The sequence below is a fragment of the Geotrypetes seraphini genome, chromosome 10 (genome assembly GCF_902459505.1).
Source record: "Geotrypetes seraphini chromosome 10, aGeoSer1.1, whole genome shotgun sequence".
Lineage (NCBI taxonomy): Eukaryota > Metazoa > Chordata > Amphibia > Gymnophiona > Dermophiidae > Geotrypetes > Geotrypetes seraphini.
Genome location: NC_047093.1, coordinates 104630298 through 104650078, shown reverse-complemented (window position 1 = coordinate 104650078; position 19781 = coordinate 104630298). Strand labels below are relative to the sequence as shown.

At 36.7% G+C, this 19781-nt stretch overlaps 1 protein-coding gene across 1 annotated transcript in view; it reads right to left on the bottom strand.

Annotated features, from left to right (window-relative positions):
* PNPLA7 (patatin like phospholipase domain containing 7) overlaps positions 1-19781 on the bottom strand; it is an 864087-nt gene that overhangs the window by 397267 nt on the left and 447039 nt on the right. Inside the window, exons 17-18 of the mRNA XM_033959965.1 lie at positions 12888-13093; positions 1969-2100 (exon numbers count right to left, since the gene is read on the bottom strand). Of these exons, the coding sequence (XP_033815856.1) occupies positions 1969-2100; positions 12888-13093 (338 nt within the window). The remainder of the gene's footprint in view (positions 1-1968; positions 2101-12887; positions 13094-19781) is intronic.

The following is a 19781-nucleotide window of genomic DNA, read 5'->3' as shown; positions in this document are numbered from 1 at the left end:
TCCGATTGTGATATAGAGCAGTGGTTCCCAACCCTGTCCTGGAGGAACACCAGGCCAATTGGGTTTTCAGGCTAGCCCTAATGAATAAGCATGAAGCAAATTTGCATGCCTATCACTTCCATCATATGCAAATCTCTCTCATGCATATTCATTAGGGCTAGCCTGAAAACCCGATTGGCCTGGTGTTCCTCCAGGACAGGGTTGGGAATCACTGATATAGAGAATGTCAGTGAATGGATATGCAGTGACGCTAATGTTCCAGGGTATCAGATTATAACATGATGAAATTATAGAATTAGTACAAGACAAGGAACAGGCGGAATCAGAAACTGATGACGACCGGCAGGTTACTGCTGATGTGGGACCAACACATGCAGAAGCTTTTAAATATTTCAGTACAGTAATGACTTAGCTAGAAAAGCAAGAAGAGAGCAGTGTGACTTTTGTCAGAAAAGCCTATGTGATCTTGCAACACAAAAATGAAAATCAGCACTGAATCAATTAAGAATTACTTCTTTTCTTTCCAATGCAGTTGTGTGGTTTGGATTTTCTCCCTTTCATGTTGAAAATGAAAAATAATGTTCAACATGTAACACTCAGAATACATGTATGTGCTATGTATGTTCAATCAGTAGTGCAGTATATGTACTACAAATACAGCATTGTAATGTAGTTTGGTATTGTTGAAAATACAAAAATAATGTTCAACGCTCAGAATATTTGCTCTGTTCAAAAAGGTATATATAATCATCTGGATTTCCCTTTATCAGGACTACCATCTGCTGAGGTTAGTCTGGATAATCGGCGTTCCACTAGTAATTTGGTCAGATAGACAGTACATACAGTATAGGGGGCTGGGGAGTTTCTTGTAGAGAGAATGACAGGACAGACATAGGTAATTTTATGATGAGTAGGAGCTAGGAATTGAAAAAGTAGGCCTTTTGCTTGGATTTGAATACTGCTAGAGAAAGAGCCTGACATACTGACTCAGGTAGTCTGTTCCATGCATTCGGTGCAGCAAGATAGAAGGGACGGAGACTGGAGTTGGCAGTGGAGAAGGGTACAAACAGGAGGAACTTGCCCAATGAGCAGAGTTCATTGGAGGTGCATGGGAGAGATAAGTGTGGGTAGATATTGAGGGACAGCAGAGTGAGTGCACTTATAGGTCAATAAGATGAGTTTGAACTATATTCAGAAATAGATGGGGAGCCAGTGAAGTGACTTGAGAAGAGGGGTAATGTAAATACTTCTTTATGGAAAGGGTGGTGGATGCATGAAACAGCATACCAGTGAAGCTGGTGATTATGAGAATTTTATTTAAAGACAACATGGGAGAACCACAGAAGATCCCTAAGGGAGAAGAAAAAGGAAACAGACTGGGAAGACTGGATAGGCCATGTTTTTTCCTGCCATTATTTTGTATGTTTGTATATTTCTTAGTTTCACTGAATTCCTGGGAAAGACACGAAAGGGTTCCTAGGCAGAAGAGACATATATGCCTTTATAAAATAGCTTATCTGAAAGTTTCTAATAAAAGTGATACTTGCTTCAAGGTAAGTGTAATATAAGTTCTGATTTTGCCCCTGCACCAAAATAGGTGTAATATAAATTCTGATTCTGCCCCTGCTCTGTCAATTCCTTACCACCAGGAACTCCTATATGTGTATCGCATGTAGGTGCTGTGTTTTCTGAGCACCTATATACTTGTATATATGCAAATATACTCCCAGGCAATTTTATAATTGGGCATGTAAAACTCTGTCCTATGTGTTCAAGTTGCTTCCAAATTACCCCCAGAGAAATCTGAGTGGCAGAAGGGACAGAAGAGACCACAGACCAGAGAAGATCTACATTATCCATATTTTCAAGTAGCAGACAGGTACTAATAAGCCTAAGCAGAACAAATAAGCCAGTCAATATCCTTCATAGTTTTTTTCACTTCATTTCTCCTTCCATTGTCCCTCTCACCTGTAAACAGCTCGGCCGGCCTCCAACGCCATCCAGTCCAAGGCAAAGTCAATCTGTCGAACAAATGGAGACATTCTTTTCACCACAGTGTGAGCTACACTCAACACTACACTTGGTTGTTGTCTCATTATTCTAAAAATGTCAAAAAAGAAAAGAAATGTAATTAAAAAGTTGTTCCTCATTAGCCCTTTGATAGCTGTGTGCCCAGGATAATCCATTTCTTATTACTAAATGTTATAAACCATTGGAAAGTTAAGATTTTTGTTGAAAAAGTGAATGAGTTTAGTAATATAATTATTCAGGTGTTCATTTAATAACCCAAGCAGCAGATAATTCTAGCATAGAAAAGCATTAATGAGACTTTCATCACTCCATGAGAAGAACAATAGCATAACCAGGTACAACCAGTTGAGGAAGACCTAATAACATAACATAACATAACATATTCACTTATATATCGCAGTAACCTCTCAGTGGTTGACGGAAATCCCTAAGCCCTACCAGCTGAAAACTCCCGGTATCCCTTCCTATGCATACCTTTTAAATACCACTTCACCAGCAGTGAGCAGTGACTGATGCAAGCTGCTTAGTGCTGGTTCATTGCCTTTCCTCTGACAAAGACCCCCCCCCCCATGCAGAAAGAGGAGGCTGCATCAGAGGGAAGGCTGAGCAGCTTGCATTGGTCACTGTTACTACCAGTAAAGTGACATTTAAAAGGTACACAAATGGAGGGGGGAGTTGAGAGTCAGATCACTGGGGCAGATATTGAGTACCTGGATCACTTGCAAGGTGCAGGGAGTTGAGATCCCAGATCGCCAACAGGGGAGAGATGCAGGGGGGAGAGATGCCAGGTAGAGAGTGGTGAGTGGTATTCCTTTGCCTACCCACCTTGGGTCCAGGCCTACCCAAAATTGGGTGTCTGCCTATACCCCTGGACCTGCGGATCTTTGTTTAACCCTGTCTGGTTCCTGAGGAAGGGGCTTTTTCTCTGAAAGCCAGCCGGGTTGAACCGTGCAGATATAGGACTTCAATTGGATTTCAGCTTATGAAGATTAAAGACTTTGGCTTCCTCTGGTACTGTTTGATCATGTGGATCTTTTATCCAGTTAAGTACTTGGAGGATCTCTGTGACTGTTTTGTAGTCTCCATTTTTCCTCAGGTCAGCGGGCTGGACACTAGGGACATCACATGGCATCTGACACATAATTGAAGTGAACTTGTTTTGTCACAATTTAATTTGGCACTGATTAGCACACGGGAGCACCCATATGATGGTATGGGGCTGGCTAGGCTAGTATTTGCTGCTCTGCTTTTCTATAAGCATTAGAGTAGTTCTTTTGAGTGCCTCTTCTGAGCTTTCAATCCCACGCTGAGGGTGCTCCCCTATTACAATCATTATTATTTAATTGTTATATGTTAAATTATGGATGCTGGGGGGTTCGGATTACATGTGATGTCCCTGGGCATACCCTATTTTTTGCAATGTGTCTTTCAAGTATTTGTATTCTTCCCTTTGGGGTATTATTGTTGATATACCCCTGGAGCAGCATCTTTCAGTTATAGTAGACCAATGCAGTAATTGTGAAATTCTTTATTATGACATTTAGTTACAAGATGTAAATGAGTTCCTGGATAATTTGCAACCTATAGCAAAATATTGCAAAAAATGTAATATGTTTTCTCAGCATCAAATGAGAGGCTAAGGATCAACACCAACATGGGATGCTGGTTTTGTATCAGAGTTCCTCTCTGAGGGCTTCATGTCACTGCTGGGCCATTGGCATTCAATAGTACTCCTCTATACCTCCTGAAGGGTCTAAGTGAATAAAATGTCTCCCTCTCCCCTTAGCATCTCTCCTGTAACGTGATTCTCTATAGTATATCTATGCATTTTCCCGCTGGACCAACCAGTGACGGTCCGCAGAAATTTCCTGCTGGTCCATGCATCAGGCCCGAGACAATGTTATCTTTGGGCCGGCTTCCTCTTCTTCTCTGCTGTAGTGCACAAAGCCGCAGGCAGTGGCTCCTACGGGCATCATGTGCCTGAACTGGAAGCCTTCCCTCTGACGTCGCAACGTCAAAGGGAAGGCTTCCAGGTGAGGTTTCATACTACCAGGAATACACATACATTTAAATTGCTCTTCCCTTCTGTTAAAGGGATTACAACCCTAGGTAAATTCTCACATTCCTTATCCTATTCCTTGGTAAAAGTTTGGAACAATCTTCCCTCGATTATCAGAATGTCATTATCTCTATCACTTTTTAGGAAAAATCTGAAAACTTATCTCTTTCAGAGATTCTTAACTGAGGACTGATCTAATTTATTGAAAATTTTTCTATTACCTTCATTATTGTTTTATATTATATTCTTTTAAATCTTTGTTAACTGTCTCGAGTCCTTGCTAGAATGATCTGGTATATAAGATGGAAATTAAATTAGATTAGAAATTTCCCTAGCACACACATGCATAAAGTAGGTACTTGTACAAGGCCATGCCTATTTCTTTGTAATACAGTACTTGTATATAATACAGAGAGGCATATTCTAAGATAACCTCCTAAATTTGTGCCAAACTGAATTTAGAAGCTTAAAAGTTATCCTTATAAACTGAGACCTGACATTCATTTGCCTAGATTTATGAATTTAGTGATTGAATTGTGTCAATTTTGAGAATTTACATCTGCGGTCTGTATTTTGCACTGTTCAGGAAGAAATGCATTTGTTTCTATTTCTCTGAGATTGTACTGCATGTAGAGTCTTGCATCTTAGGGTTTGTTTGTATATACTAGTACTTTTAGTTTTTGGTCCCGTATTTGCTTAGGGGTTATCTGTGCTCTGGTAGGAATAAATGTTGAGAAGCATAGTGTGCTTTGTGTAGTTTAATTTTGTGGTTAACCATTATGTGTTGTTAATAAGATTATAATGTGTGTATATATGAAACTGAATGGAAAAAATAATGTTACAATTACTACTATTATGGGGGCGGGGTCTGGGACGGAGTAGGGTGGAGATGGGCAGGGTTTGGCCAACGACTTAGCCCAGTGATGTTCAACCGGTCCATAGGTGTAAAAAAAGATTGAAGAATATTGGTCTACACGATGCCTAATTTTCAGACGTTCTTTACAGAATTGGCCCCTTTGTTTCCTTTGACTTCAGCCTAAACACTCTCAAGACTGACTTAACATTCAGGCAATACCATTGCCACTTCATCACAGTTATACTTTTGTAGTAATCATTTTCCCAAAACTGAGAAACCAAACATAATGTCACTGGCAAGCCAAAGCTAGACTTACATTCATGGGCTCAGGTGCTTCAGACTCAGGCACAATGAGTTCAGAAACTTCCATGAACTCTTCTGGATAGCTAGGTTCTGCTGGGCTTGGCTGTTCTGCTTCCTTACTTTGCTTGGCCCTAAGAGCTTTCCAAAGCAATTCCTCCTCAAGTGTGTGTGTGCTCTGCTTAAGGTTATGAGGGCCACACCAAAACTTGTGTGGCAAAGATACAGGCTTTGGAACTCTCTGGCTCCCTCTCTGTTCATTTGGTATATTCCCTTTCATTCTACCTACAGGGAACTGTCTGGGCTTTTAAGGTATAACTGTGTAAGTTCCTGGATCTTGCTTAAGAGTATGGTCAGTGTCCTGCTGTCTTAATGAAGGTGATCAGAACTCCTGCTCTGAATCACTCTCCTCAGGATAGGCAGCCCAGACTTCTGCAGCCCCTGAAACTCTGAATGCAAGAGCCTTTCTGCTTTTGGGAAACACTTTCCTTGGCTTTAAAGGGGACAGCTCTAGCTTTAGGACTGGAAATATCACAATTTGCAAACAGAGAGAACAAAAGTTAGGATCATGGTCAGGCCCAAGATACCTGATGCACCATGAGTGCGGGTCCATAACTGAGATCATCCGATTATATTAGGTGAACCTCTTGAAGCCACTGGGGTCTCTTGGAGCCATCAAACAATGGACTGCAGTCAAATTAAATTCCTCGATTTTGAACTACAAAAAGGGCACACTCAAAATGAGGACAGTGCTCTGGCCAAAACATGGGCCTAGCAACCAGTGAAAAATAAAGGAAACTTTAAGACCCAGAAAAACTAAAGAAACACAAGGGAAAAATGCAAAAGAAAAGGAAGGTAAATAATGAAAACTTTTTTTTTTTTTTTTAAGTTCTTTATTCATTTTAAATTTCTTACATCAAGTGATAAATATATAATACATATAATTTTCAATATACACTTGAATATCCATCAATATATATTTTAATACAAACATATATAAAGACCCCTTTTGCAATAAATTATAAATCATCTGTTATTATAATATTGTACCCACCCTAACCCCTATTATATGATCTATCCTTGTGCTATGATATCTGATCTTTAGAAAAAAGAGCCAATGGTCCCCAGATTTTATTAAATTTTTTAATATAACCATGTTGTAACGCTATTGCTTTTTCCATCTTATATATATGGCAAATAGAATTCCACCAAAAAGTGAAATTTAATTTTGTATGATCTTTCCAGTTTTGAGTAATTTGTTGTATGGCGACCCCTGTTAATATCAATAAAAGTTTATTATTGTTTGCTGATATTGGACTCTGTGTTCTCATTGCTGTTCCAAATAAAATTGTGTCATATGTAAGTCCAACATGATTTTCTAATAATATATTAATTTGGGGCCAAATTGTTTTCCAAAAGGCATTTATACAGGGACAAAAATAGATTAAATGATCTAATGTCTCAATTTCTACCTTACAATGCCAGCATCTATTAGATTTAGAACTATCTATTTTTTGTAACCGAGTAGGGGTCCATAAAACTCTATGTAATAAAAATAACCATGTTTGACTCATAGATGCTGACATTGTAGTATGTATTCTCCAGGACCAAAATTTTTGCCATTGAGTTGCAGAAATTGTCTGTCCTATCTCAATACTCCAAATGTCCCTAAGTCCTGTTCTTTTTTTTTTATTTAAAAATCCATATAATAATTTATACCATTTTGCGGCTTGGTGTCCCAAAAAATCTGCCTGAAAGCAAAGGATTTGCAAACTATATTGAGTATTAAGATTTTTCCATTCAGGGAACCCTTCCTGGATGGCTTGCTTCAATTGCATCCATTTAAAATATTGTGTTATGTTCAATCCAAATTTCTGTTGCAATTGTGAAAAACTAAGCATGGATCCATTTACTATAACATCATTTAAAGACCGTATACCTGCAATTATCCATTGCTTCCATATTATTTTGAATCCACCAATTTTGATCCTGGAGTTTACCCAAATGGATTGATTTAACGATTTAGTTATTGGATCTGTTGTAATATTACTAATAAATCTTAATGTTTTCCATGTATCTAATAAAATTCTGTGATCTTTATATCTCTTGGGCATTGTTATACTTATAAGATGTTCCGGATATAATGGAAACAGGAGTCGCCATTCTAAATATAACCAGTCTGGTACATTCTCCATGAGGTCTGAGAGGATCCAATACATACCCTGTCTTAAAATATAGGCTTGATGATACCTATAAAAATTTGGAAAATTTACCCCTCCCTCTCTAATTGTTTTTTGTAATGTTGCTAAAGCGATTCTTGGCCTTTTCCCAAACCAAACAAATTTTGTAAGTATTCTATTTAATTTTTTATAAAATGACCCCTGAAAAAATATCGGAATCATACTCATTTGATAACAAACCACAGGTAAGATCATCATTTTTATTGTTTGAACTCTTCCCCACCATGAAAGATGTAAAGGATTCCATTGCTCGCACATTTCTGTTATTTTTTTTAATAAAATTTTTTCATTTTCTGTTACTGTATCATCAATTGTATTTTTAATAACAATTCCTAAATATTTTATTCCTTCCTCTTTCCATTGGAATGAATATGAATCAAATAATCCTTTGGTACAATGGACATTAATTGGAAGAACTTCAGATTTTTCCCAATTTATTTTGTATCCAGAAAATTTACCAAATTTATCTAATAAATTTAATAAACATGGAATGGTATCTTGAGGTTTCCTCAAATATAAAAGAATATCATCTGCATATGCAGATAATTTATATTCCCAATTTGAAAATGTGATCCGCTTTATTCCCTTAGTTTGATTTATTGCAATTAATAAGGGTTCAAGAACAATATCAAAAAGTAAGGGAGATAAAGGACAACCTTGTCTAACCCCCCGTAACAAGTTAAATCTTTCTGAAATGTTATTATTTATATTTAATCTTGCTCCAGGAGAGCTATACAATGTTTGAATCATTTTAATAAAAAAGGGACCTATTCCAAACCATTTTAAAGCTTGATACATAAATTTCCACTCCACTCTATCAAATGCTTTCTCTGCATCTAACGATATTAAGAAAGCTGGTTCATTCATAGTTTTCGCTAAGTTTAAAGAATGAAGTGCCAGTCTGGTATTATGTGAGGAATGTCTTTTAGCAACGAATCCTGTTTGGTGTACATCTATAATAAAAGGAAGAGCTTTTGCCAATCTTAATGCTAATACTTTAGCAAGCAATTTTTCATCTACATTCAACAATGATATGGGCCTGTAGTTTGAAACCAATGTAGGATCCCTGTTTGGTTTTGGTAAGACAATAATTACAGAATCTGCCATAGTACCTGATATATTTTCATTATGTATCTGATATTGATATAAATTTAATAAATAAGGCAATATAATATTTTGAAATGTTTTATAAAATTCAACAGTATATCCATCTCCACCTGGAGCGGATCCAACTCTAAGAGATTTCAATGCTAGTTCTATTTCTTTTAATGATATATGTTCTTCTAAACTTCCTTTTATATGTTCTGGAATATTTGGTCCAATAATTGAATTTAAAAACTCTAAGCCATCTTGTTCTTTATTTTCACAAGAATCTGAAGTATATAGACTCTTATAAAAATCAAGAAATTGTTTTACAATATCTTTAGTGCTGGTGTGTGTATTACCTTTTGTATCTTTTATTGCAATAATTTTAGTTTTTCTTTTTTTTGCTTTAAGAAAATTTGCTAACATTTTTCCAGCTTTATTTGAGTTTCCATAATATCTAAATTGCTGACAGAACATTTATTTTCTAACAAATTGTGAAGAGAGTTCATTATATTTAGTTTTAACTTTTAATAGTTTTTGTAATACTACATTTTCCCATTTAATAATTAATTTTTTTTCTAATGATTTAATTTCTTCCTCTAATTCCATAAATTGTTTTTTAAGCTGTTTTTTCATAAAAGCCGAATATGATATAATGTTACCTCTCATTGTCGCTTTACAAGCATCCCATATAATTTCAATATTCATATTGTCTGTGCTATTAATTTGAAAAAACTCTTTCATCTTTACTTTTAGGTCTGTTACAAAATTTTCATCAGCAAGTAAGGCATTATCAAATTTCCAAATTGATGTAAAATTTGTTTTTATATCATTTTTTAGATCAATCCACACACCAGCATGATCAGAAATTATAATAGGATCAATAACTGCTTTCATAACTTTTTGTGCTAAATTACTAGAAACAAATATATAATCAATTCTTGAAAATGATTTATGGACCTGAGAACAAAAAGAATATTCCTGATCATTAAAATGAAGAATACGCCATATATCTACCAAATCACAAGATTGTATCAAATTTTCTAGCCCTAATGATTTTATAATTTTACTAGGTTTCTTATCCAAAATAGGATCTATAACAGCATTGAAATCTCCAGCTACTATCAAATTTGAAGTAGCCAATGGTAGTAATATCTGTTGAATTTTTTTAAAAAACTCCATTTGATTTCAATTAGGAGCATATAAATTAAATAAGTCCAGGGTTGTATTTCCCATTATCATTTTGATATGTACCCATCTTCCTAATGGATCAATTTTTATAAGTTTAAAATCAGCAGTACATTTCTTATTAATAAGTATGGCTACTCCTGCCTTTTTCCCTAAGGCAGGAGCAAAAAAACATTTAGATACCCATCCCCCAATTAGTTTATTAGATTCATTCCCTGTAAGATGTGTCTCTTGCATGAAATAAATATCCGCATTTTGCTTGTGAAGGAAACCTAACATTTTTTTTCTTTTTACTGGGTGATTCAGACCATTGACGTTAATGGAAAAAATTTTAATTGTCATTTAATAATTTGAGTAAAATTAAATATCTTCTTAATAATAAAATTTTGATCAGATATCTGCACTTTTCTTTAATTATTCTAGATTTAATTATTAATTTTCCCCTCTTCCTATTCCCATCCCCCACCCCACCCTCCCTTTTAATTAAAAATTGTGTATACTTGGTAGCACGCATCTTAAGTCGATAATAAAGCACTCCATAAGACCTGTTCTTATTGTATTCTATAAATTAAAACATTTGTTATTTAAATGAAATATAATATAATTTAGCCATGTTACACACATATATATATATATATATATAATATTCAAAGCATATTATATTGTTAATTTATCTAAATTGTTATTTTTGTAATAAATATATATCAATAAATAATCCCTTATTTGTTTTATTTTAAATAATATGGGAATTCAATGATATATAATTAAGTATTTTATGATCAAAAAATCCCCCTCCTATGGAGGAACCCACCGTAAAAGCACATCTCGATTTCACATATATATTTCTTTTACTTTTATGTTAGTTGAATCCAGGAGAGAATAATTTCAATACAAACTCATTTCCTTCAAGTATATCTCAGTCCACCTTTATTCTTGATTGTAGTTTTCTATTCCGTTTTGAATTTTCATTTTCTCTTCTTTTCTTCTTTTCCCAATGTATGTAGTTCTTCTCTTTATATGATCAATACGATGCAACAACAAGATCTGTCCATAAGTTCAACGGTTATACAAAAGTCTTTCTTTATAGTTCCGGTGTCTGCTCTGTCCATCACATGTAGTTCCCTCGCTTTGACATCTGGGAATCTGAGTCTTTATTCTCTCCTCTGTATCTAGTGTTATATATGTTTGAGATGCACCCCCACTGCGCATCCCCCCATGGAGGAAGATCTTTACTTTATATTGTATTAAATTAATTAAAATTATAAAGTAGTCTTTCAAATATTTTCTATTTTTCTAAAAATGAAAATCATTTATCTGAAAATTATTAATTAATATTGAATGTTCCTGAACATCTTTCCTTATAAATTCATTCTTTAATATTATATTATATTTTCCTTTAATACATTCATATCTTCCTTTAATAAACTTAGTTCATGTTTAAAACATTCACTTATTCCCTTAATAGAAGTTTTTTTGTTTTTTTTTTTGGAATTTTGATTTCATTTGAATTCCATTTTTGAATATCGTTAGTGTAGAATATTTGAATTGATTTGAATATATTACATTCTATATAGTTTTTCCAAATCAATTTATAATACCTTTTTATCAAATTAGTTATTTAACTATATTCAGTTATCTATATATAGGAACTAAAATATGATAAACAATTTAAGAAGACATTGGTACTTCCTGGTTTTGAATAAATTTTTCTAATTTCTCTGGATCATTGAAAGATAAAGTTTTGTTTCCAATTGTCACTTTCATAGTAGCAGGGTATACCAATCCAAACTTCGCTCCTAATTCTCTCAGCTTTGGTCTTAAATCCAATAACTTCTTTCTTTTTACAGCTGTATTTTTTGCGAAATCCGGCACTAGATGTATAAAAGCATCCTGATACTTCAAACCTTTATTTTTCTTGGCCAGTTGTAATATTTCTATGGCCTGTTGGTGTCGCAATAGTTTAAAAATAAAAGGTCTTGGTCCTTGCTGGTTTACTGCTCTTTTTAACGGCACTCTATGTGCTCTTTCTATTTCTATGGGAAATTTCGTTTGCAAAGGAAGTAGCTTGGGAAGTAATTTTTCAATGAAGGTGACAGGATTTCCTATTTCTGCTCCTTCCGGCAAGCCAATCAGACGGATGTTACTTCTTCGTTCACGATTCGAAAAATCTTCCAGGTCTTTAATAAGTATTTCAATTTTTTTCCTGTCTGCTTGGCTATAACAGATTTCCTCTTCAACTGTCAGCATTCTTTCTTCTAAGTTGTTAGATTTCAATTCAAGCACATCCATCTTCTTATTTATATTTGAAACCTCTTCTGTTAAATCGGTAACTTTTTTAGTAATAATAGAAAGCATTTCTTTAATTTCTTTTAACTCTTTCATAACTTCTGTGTCTGTCAGTTTTAAACTGCTCTCCTGCTCCGGTTTTGCCCTTTTGCTACTTCCTGATACAGCGAAGTCGTTTTTATTCTGTTTACCAGTTGCCATCCTTTTTTCTTCTTTATTATTCATAGGACCAGTGAAATTTTAATATATCTTCCGTTTTCATTCAATTTATTTAATCTTTCAAGGTCTTTTTAACGGAGCTCTTCAATTACACGACTTTCTTCATGCGTGTCCAAGCCAACCCCCCAGGCACTGAAAACACTCAAAATTACACTGAGGAGGGAGAACATGGAGACTTGTCTTTTCTATTCTGTGGAACAATAAAGCATGAGCACACTGCGCTCACATGATTCAGCACTGCTAGAAACTTCTATCTATAAATTGCTAGCATGCATCTGTGCTGGGTTCCATCGGATGACATCACTCAGCTGTGAAAAATACAAAGGCCTGCTTATCCTCAAAGAAAGGGATGAGAGGTATAGGAAACAAGATCTCTTATCTTTGGCTACTACATACAGTATTTTTGGTTCAGATAGGTCTGATATGTAGAAGACTAGGATGGGGGAGATGTTTAGTATGCTTTCAATATATGTTTTCTATATATGCTATAACTGTATCCTGATCTAAAACCTAATAAAATTGTTGAATCATAAAAACAACTGTACCATTTGGTTAATAAATATAAATGGGACAGTCATGTGGGTTGGATTATTTTAATTTCTTTCCCATGCTCATTACTCACTCATAGAAATTGTATTTGGAGATGGATAGGAAGATGCAGTCTCGATTGGCTTTAATGGTATAAATGAGTGGTTCTCCTGTCAGCACAGCAAACTGGCCCACCATCTCTCCTGGGTGGGTAATAAATAGACAGGTCTCCTCTTCCCTGTCAATCCTCTGTTGATAGACATGAAGAAGTCCCGAGACCACAAAACAGATACTGACATCCTGCAGAGAAAAGAAACAATGCTAATATCTACCATTTAAATTTAAAACATACACAACAAGAAAGAAAACTGCTGTTTAGTGAATGGAAGGAATTTTGGATTTAGCTCATACTAGGGTTACCAGACATCTGGGAAAACCTGGACATGTCCTCTTTTTAGAGGACTATCTGGGCTCCTGGACAGACTTTCCAAAACCCAGCATTTGATCGGGTTTTGGAAAGCCCCAAGGAACTCCAGCCATATCTGGAGGGACTCTGAGCATGCATGGATGATGTCACACACATTTGTGCATGTTCTAGGCCCTCCGGACACGGCCGGAGCTCCTTGGGGAAGAGAAGAGGCTTTGTGGGGAAAGGTCTGGAGGCAGAACTGGGCGGGTCTGGAGGCAAAATCTGGCGGGATCATGTGCCTGGGGTTTTGCAGCTGGAAATCTGGTAACTAGCAATACGTATTTCCTGAATGGCTTTCATACCAAGTTTGTATTTAAGGCAATGGAAGGTTAAATAAATTGCCCAAGATCACAGCGAACTTCAGTAGGATTTGAACCAGGCTTCTCTGGTTCTTAGTCCACTATTCTATCCATTAGACTACCCTCAACGAAAAATTTGAAATCTGATCATGAAACTTAGTTTCTTGATTATGGTTTATTTTATGTGGATTGTATTTTTATTTACTTTCTTATTAAAAAGGAGAGTGATGGAACTGTGTGGTGGTTGGAATATTAAAAGCTTTTTAGTCAAGATAGACTATTTCACATGGGATTTCTTTATGATTCTAAATAAGTCATATCTCCTGACATTAATGGATTACTAAACTATAATTTGGTAATAAAGTTTAACTTTTCTTTTCTCCTGTACTATCAAGTGAAAATTTGATTATTTAAGAAGTCCGAAAATAAATCCATTTAAAAAAGGCTATGGGGCTCATAATCAAAACAAAAATATGTCTAAAAACACACCCAGGTTGGTACTTGGATGACCTAAAAGACATGTCGTCCCATGTGCAGATAATCAAAACAGGTTTTTAGACGTATCCAGAGGCTTTTTAGGCCTCTGAATGTCACTGTGTGCCCAGAGTTGAAAGTGGCGTTTTTGAAGGAGTGGTTCGGGTGGGATTTGGGTGGGCCATGGGCCGACCTAGACTTAGTCGTACTGCAGGGATAATTGAAAGTTTTATGAGGCTGCCTGGACAGAACTTATGTTGTGACTTAGATGATGTAAAACCAGGTGTAAGGGCCAGATTCTTATAGGTCAGGTAAGAACATAAGAATAGCCTTACTGGGTCAGATCAATGGTTCATCAAGCCCAGTAGCTCGTTCTCATGGTAGCCAATCCAGGTCACTACCTGGCCAAAACCCAAGGAGTAGCAACATGCTATCGATCCAGGGCAATCAGTGGCTTCCCACATGTCTTTCTCAATAACAGACTATGGACTTTGCCTCCAGGAAATTCTCCAAATCTTTCTTAAAACCAGCTATGCTAGCCACTCTTACCACAACCTCTGGTAATGCGTTCTAGAGCTTTTCCTCCTTTTAGTTTTAGTTTTAGTTCCCTGTAACTTCATCGAGGGTCCCCTAGTCTTTGTAATTTTTGACAGACTGAAAAATTGATCCACTTGTACCTGTTCTACTACACTCAGGATTTTGTAGACTTCAATCATATCTCCCCTCAACTGTCTCTTTTCCAGACTGATGAGTCCTAACCTTTTTAGTCTTTCCTCATATGAGAGGAGTTCTATCCTCTTTATCATCTCCTTTGAACCTTTTCTAGCACCACCATATCTTTCTTGAGATAAGGAGACCAGAATTTAACACAACACTCTAGATGAGGTTGCACCATGGAGCGATACAGGGGCATTATAACATTCTTAGTATTGTTAACCATCCCTTTTTTAAATAATTCCTAGCATCCTGATTGCTTTATCCCTTTTTTAATAATTCCTAGCATCCTGTTTGCTTTTTTGGCCGCCACCGCACATTGGACAGGTTTCATCGTATTGTCTACGATGACACCCAAATCCTTTTCTTGGGTGCTAATCCCCTAGGTGGTCCCTAGCATCCGATAACTATGATTTGGATTATTCTTCCCAATGTGCATCACTTTGCATTTGTCTACATTAAATTTCATCTGCCACTTGGATGCCCAGTCTTCCAATTTCCTAAGGTCTGCCTGCAATTTTTCACAATCCGTATGCATTTTAATTTTGAACAGTTTAGTGTCATCTGCAAATTTAATCACCTTACTTGTCATTCCAATTTCCATATCAGTTATAAATAAGTTAAACAGCACCAGTCCTAGTACAGATCCTTGTGACACTCCACTGTTTACTCTCCTCCATTGAGAAAAATGACCATTTAACCCTAGCCTTTGTTTTCTATCTGATAACCGATTCCTAATCCACAACTGAATTTTGCCACCTATCCCATGACACTTTAATTTTCTCAGGAGACTCTCATGAGGAACTTTATCAAAAGCATTCTGAAAAATCTAGAAACACTACATCAACCGGCTGACCTTTATCCACATGTTTATTCACACCTTCAAAGAAGTCAAGCAAATTAGTGAGGCAAAATATCCCTTGGCTGAACCCATGCTGATCTCCCCTGGAACTTTTTTTAAAAATCGGGGAAACATTGGCCACCCTCCAATCTTCAGGTACTATAGACGATTTTAACGACAGGTTACTGATTACTAACAGCAGGTCAGCAATTTCATGTTTGAGTTCTTTTAGTACCCTGGGATGTATAACATCCGGTCCTGGTGATTTATCACTTTTTAGCTGGTCGATTTGGCTTAGTACATCTCCAGATTCACTGAGATTTCTTTCAGTTCCTCCGCATCATCACCCTTGAAAACCATTTCCGATTCAGGTAGATCTCTTACATCTATAAAGACCAAAGCTAAGAATTCAATCAGTCTCTCTGCTTTGGCCTTATCCTTTCTGAGTGCCTCTTTTGCTCCTTGATCATCCAGCTGTTCCTCGGATTCCCTCACAGGTTTTCTGCTTCTGATGTACCTAAAAAATTGTTATGAGTTTTTGTTTCTTTTGCAAATTTCTCTTCATATTCTTTCATAGCTTTCTTTATCAATGTTTTGCTTCCAACTTGCCTCTTCTTATTTTCTTCATTCAGATCTTTTTTTCATTCTTTAAAGGATGAGGTGTTTTTTGTTTTTTTTTTTGCTTTAAAGCTTCTGTCACTTCATCTTTTAACCATGCCAGCTCTCGTTTCTTCTTTCCACCTTTGTTGATATGTGGAATACATCTGTTCTGGGTTTTCATTATATTATTTTTAAATAATATCCACGCCTGGTTTACAGTCCTAACCTTTGAAACTGATCCTTTTAGCTTCTTCTTAACCATTTTCCTCATTTTATAATAGTTGTCCTTTCGAAAATTAACGCCTCTACAGTAGATTTGTTTTGTGACATCAATCCTGGTATCAGCTCAAATTTGATCACGTTATGATCACTGTTTCCCAGTGGACCTAACATAGTTAACTCCTGTACTATGCCTTGCATTTCACTAAGGACCAAATCTAAAAATAGCTCCTCTTCTTGTCAATTCCTGGACCAGTTGCTCCAAGAAGCAGTCATTTAAGATGTCTAGGAAATTTACCTCCCTAGCCCTCCCTAATGTAACATTTAACCAGTCAAAGTTGGGGCACCATTTTGAATCTTTTGATTTTGTGTGGGTGATTTTGTGAGGAAGATTTTTCTTGCAAGAGCGCTAGTTATGGTCTCTATTTTTATCCCTGACACAGCTAATTGATAGCGAAACGGGGACTCTCTTTTGGGTTTAAGAGGGACTACCTGCACAGTATCGGAGGAAAGACACAGCAAGTGGAAGCAAAGCTGGAGCCTTGTGTGCGATGCTAAGTACCCTGAATAGTGCTGGTGCTGTTTAGCTTGTATTGGCAGCACAATTTCAAGAAATATTTCAGTCAGTGATATAGTTACCCTGATTGATTTACTATCTTGGGACTTTTGAATGAATTTAACTCTGGTGGGAGTTGAAGCACTGATTGAAATTTTTTTGTGGACCCATGAAGCTCTTTAACTGAGGTTCTTTTTTTCTCCAAAATTTTTTTCTGGTGCTCCTCTATGTACTATAAAGGGGTTCAGTGGCATACCTAGCATATGTGACACCCGGGGCCCATCATTTTTTGACACCCCCCATCTATATCAAAAATATGATTTTTAGTAACAATCCACATATCGCACAACATGAGTGTACCTAGGAAAAGACAGCATCTTAAACACTTCAGTGAGCACTAGAACACCAACACATACATTGTAAAACTAAACAAGCCAGATCCCGCACAGTCAATTGATTTTGTAGTCAATGCCAACTGAAAACTATGTCCTTTTCATACACACAGAACAGAGATACACTCTCGCCCAATATGAAATAATCACAAACTAAAAATAGAACTATGTAGACAAAAGTTAAACTGAACCGCCAAGAAACCAGACTCTGCATACAATGCAATACCACAACACTTTACTTAGAATCAAGTAATATTGTAACTATATTGATAAAAGTTTATAAATAGGAAATGGAAATAAGGCAATTTTTATTTTTATTTGTTAATTTGTAAAGTGGTAATTGTTATGTATCAGTTTTTTCAAATTTACATCTACTGTCTTTATATTTTGCTCAGTATTAGGGGACACATGTCCCCTAATACTGTGCAAAATATAAAGATAGTAGATGTAAATTTGAAAAAACTGATACATAACAATTACCACTTTACAAATTAACAAATAAAAATAAAACATAATGAGAAATAAGAAAATACCATTTTATTGGACTAATACATTTTTCAATTAGCTTTCAGAGGCCAAATCTTTTTCAGAACAGTACAGTATACTGCTGTTATGGTATCCTGTCCTGAGGAAAGGGGTTTAGTCCCAAAAATTGCCTTATTTCCATTTCCTATTTATAAACTTTTATCAATATAGTTACAATACTACTTGATTCTAAGTAAAGTAACAAAAAAATCTTTCTACCTTTTGTCGTTTCTGCTTTAATCATCTTCTCTTTGCTCTCTTCTTTCTATACAGCGTTTATCCTCTCTCCCTTCCATGCAACATCTGCCCACTCTTTGCCCCTTCCACCTAGCTTCTGCCCACTCTCTCTCTACCCCTTCCATCTACTGCCCACTCTCTCTCTGCCCCTTCCATCTACTGTCCACCCTCTCTCTTCCATATGGCATCTTCCTTCTTTCTATGTCCCTTCAATAAACTGTATATCTAGGGTCCCTTCTCTCCTTTGCACATGATTCATTTCAGCTTCACCCCCTCTCCATTTTTCTGTCTCCACCCCCTCCCCTATGCTTTGGCATCTCTCTCTTTCTCTTCTCCTTTCCTTCCTTCCTTCCCATTCCACACCATGGTGTGGTATCTCTATCTCCTTCCCTTCCCTCATGCCATGGCATCTCTTCCTCCCCCTCCATGATCTGGTTTCTCCTTTCCTTTTCTCCTTTCCCTCTCTCCCATGGAGTCCCATCTCTGGTTCTTCTCCCTTGTCTTCCTTCTCCCTCCTTCCACAATTGGGTGCTGCAGCAGCAGCAGCATTTCTCTCCCCCCTTCCCTGTGCAGCAGCAGCATTTCTCCCCTCCCTTTCTTGTGTACAATTCTCCAGCTTTCCTAATCTCTGAAAACATTTCTTCATCTGTCTGCTCATTTTGTCCCAGGGATGGTAGTATAACCCTACTTTTATATTCCTTCCCTTCACACATGGAATTTCTTTCTATGTCATGCAGAATGTTGATTTTATTTTATTCAATTCCCTATTGAACATATAACGCAATCCCCCTCCAATTTGATCTACTCTGTCCTTGTGATATAATTTGTACCCAGGTAATACAGTGTCTCATTGATTATCCTCCTTCAACTAGGTCTTTGAGAGGCCTATTATTCAGTGCTATATCCTCTAACTCAGTGCTATATCCTGAGTGCCCATCATTCAGTGCTATATCCTCTAACTCTCCTATTTTATTTTTAAGGCTTCTAGCATTTATATATAAACACTTCAAATTGTGTTTTTTCCTTGTAACTACAGGTTGCTGAGAAGACAGGTTGCCACTGAGCTGATCACGGCAAATGAATCTCCCTGCCATGATCAGTTTAGCGACTATGGCAAGAAACCCATCCCCTCATGAAGACTACCAATAGAAGGGATGTCCAAATGTCCATGAATGGAGTAGTGCCGAATGGCAGGCCTTCCCCTTCCCATTGGATCATGGGATACACCATGATGGGTTCTAAGTCCATGATTGGCCTAGGTGCCTAAGACCCCTCCCATAGGAGGGGCCTTAGACACCTAGACCAACCAGAATCTTATGCCTCCCAGTGCATTCTCGGTTGCACTGGGAGTGGCCTAAGATTCTGATTGGTCAAATTCCTTAAGCTGCCCCCCAGAATGCACTGTGAGAGAGGTCTAAGATTCAAGTTGGTCCAGGCACCTAAGGCCCCTCATATGGTAGGGTCCTTAGGCACCTGGGCCAGTCAGGACCTTAGGCCCCTCCCAGGGATTTATAAGGACAATAGAATTTTATTCTCCACAATGCAATAACCTAATAACTTAACACCTATTCCGATTCATCAATCCACGTGTCAGTCCTTATGGTTAAACTCCAAAATTCAAATTGGCGAGTCTAAGATCCTCTGGAAACACTGCCTGCAGGC